At 51.4% G+C, this 4,413-nt stretch overlaps 1 protein-coding gene across 1 annotated transcript; it reads left to right on the top strand.

Annotated features, from left to right (window-relative positions):
- The first annotated feature begins 289 nt into the window (after positions 1 to 289).
- On the top strand, positions 290 to 880 carry LOC136515410 (uncharacterized). Its single transcript, XM_066509004.1, has one exon. The coding sequence runs from the start codon at positions 290 to 292 to the stop codon at positions 878 to 880; it is 591 nt and encodes a 196-aa protein (XP_066365101.1).
- Positions 881 to 4,413: the final 3,533 nt, after the last annotated feature.

The following is a 4,413-nucleotide window of genomic DNA, read 5'->3' as shown; positions in this document are numbered from 1 at the left end:
TAATTTCGTTGCAGAGTGGACCAAGATCCAAATACTGCCAGCAGTCGTTGACCAAGAGTACTGGATGATGTACTTCGATGGATCACTAATGAAGAAAGGCACCGGCGTGGGGTTGGTCTTCATTTCACCCCTTGGGGTACGCATGGGGTACATGGTTCGCATCCATTTCCCCTCCTCCAACAATGTGTTCGAGTATGAGGCACTCATCAACGGCCTATGCACCGCCATCTAGTTGGGTATCCGATGGCTTGACGTTTGGGGCGACTCCTAGCTGGTCATCGACCAAGTCATGAAGGAATCAAGCTACCACAACACCAAGATGGTTGTGTATTACCAAGAACTCTGCCAGCTGGAGGATAAGTTCGATGGTCCCGAGCTCAATCACATCCCGAGGCGTCTGAATGAGGTGGCCGACGCGCTGGCGAAAACGGCATCCGGTAGAGAGCCGGTGCCAATAGGCGTCTTTGCCAGTGATCAGTACAAGCCCTCGGTCTGCTCTATGGAGCTAGAACAGATCGGTGACGGGCCTCCTGCCCTAGGCTCAGGAGCTAACCAGCCGGTGGCTCCATCTGACCCTAAAGTCTTGGAACTTGACAAGGATCCAGCAATAGAGCCCAACCCTCTGGCTGACTGGAGGACACCTTACCTCGACTACCTCCTCCATGAGGTGCTGCCGATGAACAAAATGGAGGCTCGGTGGCTCGCGCATCGTGCCATGTCCTTTATCGTTATTGAGGGTGAGCTCTACAAGCGAAGCCACACCGGGATCCTGCAGCACTACATCCCCATCGAACAAGGAAAGCAGTTGCAGGGTGATATCCATGGTGAGGTCTGCGGGCACCATGCCACAGCTAGGACCCTGGTCGGAAATGCGTTCTGACAAGGCTTCTAATGGCCGACCATAGTAGCTGACACTGAACAAGTTGTGCGCACCTATGAAGGGTGTCAATACTATGCTTGCCAGACCCACCTGTCGGCCCAATATCTCCAAACGATACCCATCACAAGGTCATTCATGGCCTAGGGGCTTGATTTGGTTGGACCTCTCAAGAGGGTGCCCGGGGGCTATACGCACTTGCTTGTCGCCATAGACAAGTTTACAAAGTGGATAGAGGCTCGACCAATCTCTGTGATCAAGACCAAGCAAGCCGTGCTGTTCTTTCTTGACATCGTCCATCGCTTTGGAGTCTCAAACTCTATTATCACGGACAACGGCACGTAGTTACTAGGAAAAGTTCCTCCAATTCTATGATGAATACCACATTTGCATCGATTGGGCCGTCGTGGTGCACCCCACATGTACAGGCAGGTCAAGCGCGCAAACAACACGGTCCTACAAGGCCTCAAGCCTAGGATCTTCAACTAGTTGAACAAGTTTGCCAGACGATGGGTCATAGAGCTTCCCACGGTGCTTTGGAGCCTAAGGACGACCCCCAACCGAGCCACCAGCTACCCGCCATTCTTCATGGTCTATGGTTCCAAGGCTATCCTCCCAACTGACCTCGATTATGGAGCGCCAAGGGTTAGGGCGTACGACAAACAGGGAGCTGAGGCATCCCTCGAGGATGCCATGGACCAGCTAGATGAAGCGTGTGACATTGCCCTCCTCTGCTCGGACAAGTACCAGCAAGCATTATGCCGGTACCACAGCCATCGAGTGTGGGGTTGGGCCTTCAAAGTTGGGGACCTGGCGCTCCGCCTCATCCAGAGCAACAAGAACCGCCACAAGCTCTCTCCGCCGTTGGAGGGACCATACGTCGTTGCGGAGGTGCTCTGACCAGGCACCTGTAAGCTCAAGACCATTGACGGCGAAGTCTTTGTCAATGCCTGGAATATCGAACAACCACGTCGCTTTTACCCTTAATTTACGCACGCTTTCTCTTATCGGTTTCGCTATCGTCTCCTCGATCTTTAGTGAAACCTGACCCCAGCAATGACAAAGGGTCAGGCCTCACTTAGGGGCTGATAAGGGTATATATATATCCTTTCTGAAACAGTCACTGTACCCGACCCTTTCTCACGTTGAAAATGTAAAGGTAAGGTTTGCGGAAACAAACGTTGAGTAAAACTGGTCGAACAGCAAGAAACCTACGCCCCAGCGGCTATGACGTTTTTGCTCACCAGCGTGATTAGAGTTTTTTTGTTCGCACCCTGAGCTTTAGCCTCTGCTTCCTAGGAAGGGTTTGGAGGGGCCCGATAAGGGTATATATATATCCTTTTTGAAATAGTCACCGTGCCCGACCCTTTCTCACGTTAAAAACATAAAGGCAAGGCTTGCGGAAACAAACATTGAGTAAAACTGGTTGGATCGCAAGAAACCTATGCCCTAGCAGCTACGGTGTTTTTGCTCACCAGCATGATTAGAGTTTTTTTGCCTACACTCCAAGATTTAGCCTCCGCCTTCCTAGGAAGGGTTTGGAGGGGCCCACCGGTGGAATCTCCATCGAGGAGGGGCCAGCGGGTCACCCAAGTCGATTAGATGGCTCGGGACGCTACTGAGAGATGGGTAAGGAGCAGCAAGATGCCCTATGCGGGTTATGCTGACTCCGTCATGAACGACGGACGTGGATTCCACTCGAACATATCCGATAAGAGCTCCCTGAACTCGTCACTCGAGCCATCAAGGTAACTTTACCAACCCCCACATTAGTTTTCCAGTGATGAGCATTTATTTATCCATTCTCATACATCCAAACATCGCATATGCAATTATTACATCACAATGCTTCATGTCACGTCACGAAGCGGAGGTCGTCTCATTCAACATGAGCAGCGACTGACCGGGGTTCAAAGGCCGACCCACGAAGGGCTCGAGGCTACCTTGTGTTGAAAAGAGCTAGGGGAGAAAACGCAGATGAGCCCTAGCGGCCTTTGCCCGACCTGCTCAAAAGCAGACAGGGTCATCTCGACCTTCTCATTCAATCCTAACCTCGAGCCATGCCCATAGAATCTCCATCGAGGGGAGGCCAGTGGGCCACCTGAGTCGGTCTTTGGAACAACTCAGGCAATTACCGGGAGGCGGGTTAAGGAGCAGTGGAATGCCATATGAGAGCTATGCCAACCCCGTTATGACCGACAGACCCAGATTCCACTCGGGCATGCCCATTAGCGAGCTCACCGAGCGCGACACTCGAGCCATTGAGACAAGTGACGTTCTCTCAACCCCTCCGGTTGTGAAAACCACAGATGGGGTGATGATCACAAAGACGAGCTGACCCCTCGACCGGACCCCTGCAACATGCGGGGGCTCGAGGGAAGTTGGACTCTTAAGGAGACCAAATGCATGGTCGTAGAATGATGGCTTGGATCCTAGGGAGGGGCTACGTACAAAAACTAAGAATAACGTTTCTAAAACAAAAAAACACATTCTCCTACCAGTTTCGCTATCGTCTCCTCGATCTTTAGTGAAACCCAACCTCAGCAATGGCAATGGGACAGATCTCACTCGTGGGCTGATAAGGGTATATATACCCTTTGTAAAATAGTCACCGTGCTCGACCCTTTCTCACGTTAAAAACATAGAGGCAAAGTTTGCAGAAACAAACACCTAGTAAAACTGGTCGGACTGCAAGAAACATATGCCCCAGCTGCTACGACACTCTTGCTTACCAGTGTGACCAGAGTTTCCCACCCACACCTCGAGCTCTACGGTCTTAACAATAGGAAGGGTCAGAACATATTAACCCTTTTTACACATAGAAGAGAGAAAGAACAAATTTGTTCAAACGAAACAAAAGAACAAGCTTGTTTAGACGAAACAGAAGGGTTGGAACTTGTCCGCTTATTACAAGTGCACCGCCTGACCTATCTGACTAACCTAACCCCTTGGGGGATGATTTCATCTTCTATCTTGGTAGAAAGGTCATGCGCTAGGGGTGCCACCTCCTTCTCGATGTCGTCTAGCTTGGCATCAGTATAGACGAGCGTGAAGCCTTGGCTCATCGTTGCCAAATCGAAGTTCTCGTAATGAGAACGGGCGATCGCGAATGATCGATGAACACCAAAGTGAAGCACACTCCTTGCCATATCACGTGCCCGGTTCATGATCTAGGTGGCGACGTGCGAGTGAGCTTGTCTCCTGCTTAGGGGCCAGCTCAAGCTCGTCGCAGACTAGCTGGACGGTGATGCGTAGGTTGTCATGTTTGTCGCTCTCCTTCTAGAGGGTGTCCTTCACCTCGCTGAGCTCCTTCTCCATGCCGCAGCTCTTCACCACCTTCGCCCTGAGCTTGTCGTAGAGACCTACCCATCTCATGTACCGACCATGTCAATAGGCTTACCACGGATTCTAGGGAGAAAGAAAACAAGGGAAACCGAAGACTTACCATCCACGTTCACCCAAAGCCTGCACACCTCATTGCGCTCTCGGATCACCTTGGCCTCTAGGCGCCAGACCTCTTCTCAGTGCTGACCGAC

Source organism: Miscanthus floridulus, chromosome 17 (assembly GCF_019320115.1).
Source record: "Miscanthus floridulus cultivar M001 chromosome 17, ASM1932011v1, whole genome shotgun sequence".
In the NCBI taxonomy this organism is placed as follows: Eukaryota; Viridiplantae; Streptophyta; class Magnoliopsida; order Poales; family Poaceae; genus Miscanthus; species Miscanthus floridulus.
Note: the sequence above shows the minus strand (reverse complement) of the source record. Positions and strands in the feature narration are given on the sequence as shown.

What these genes read in the sequence shown, in the direction of transcription:
- LOC136515410 (XM_066509004.1), top strand. Translation starts at nt 290, where the DNA reads ATGAAGGAATCAAGCTACCACAACACCAAGATGGTTGTGTATTACCAA.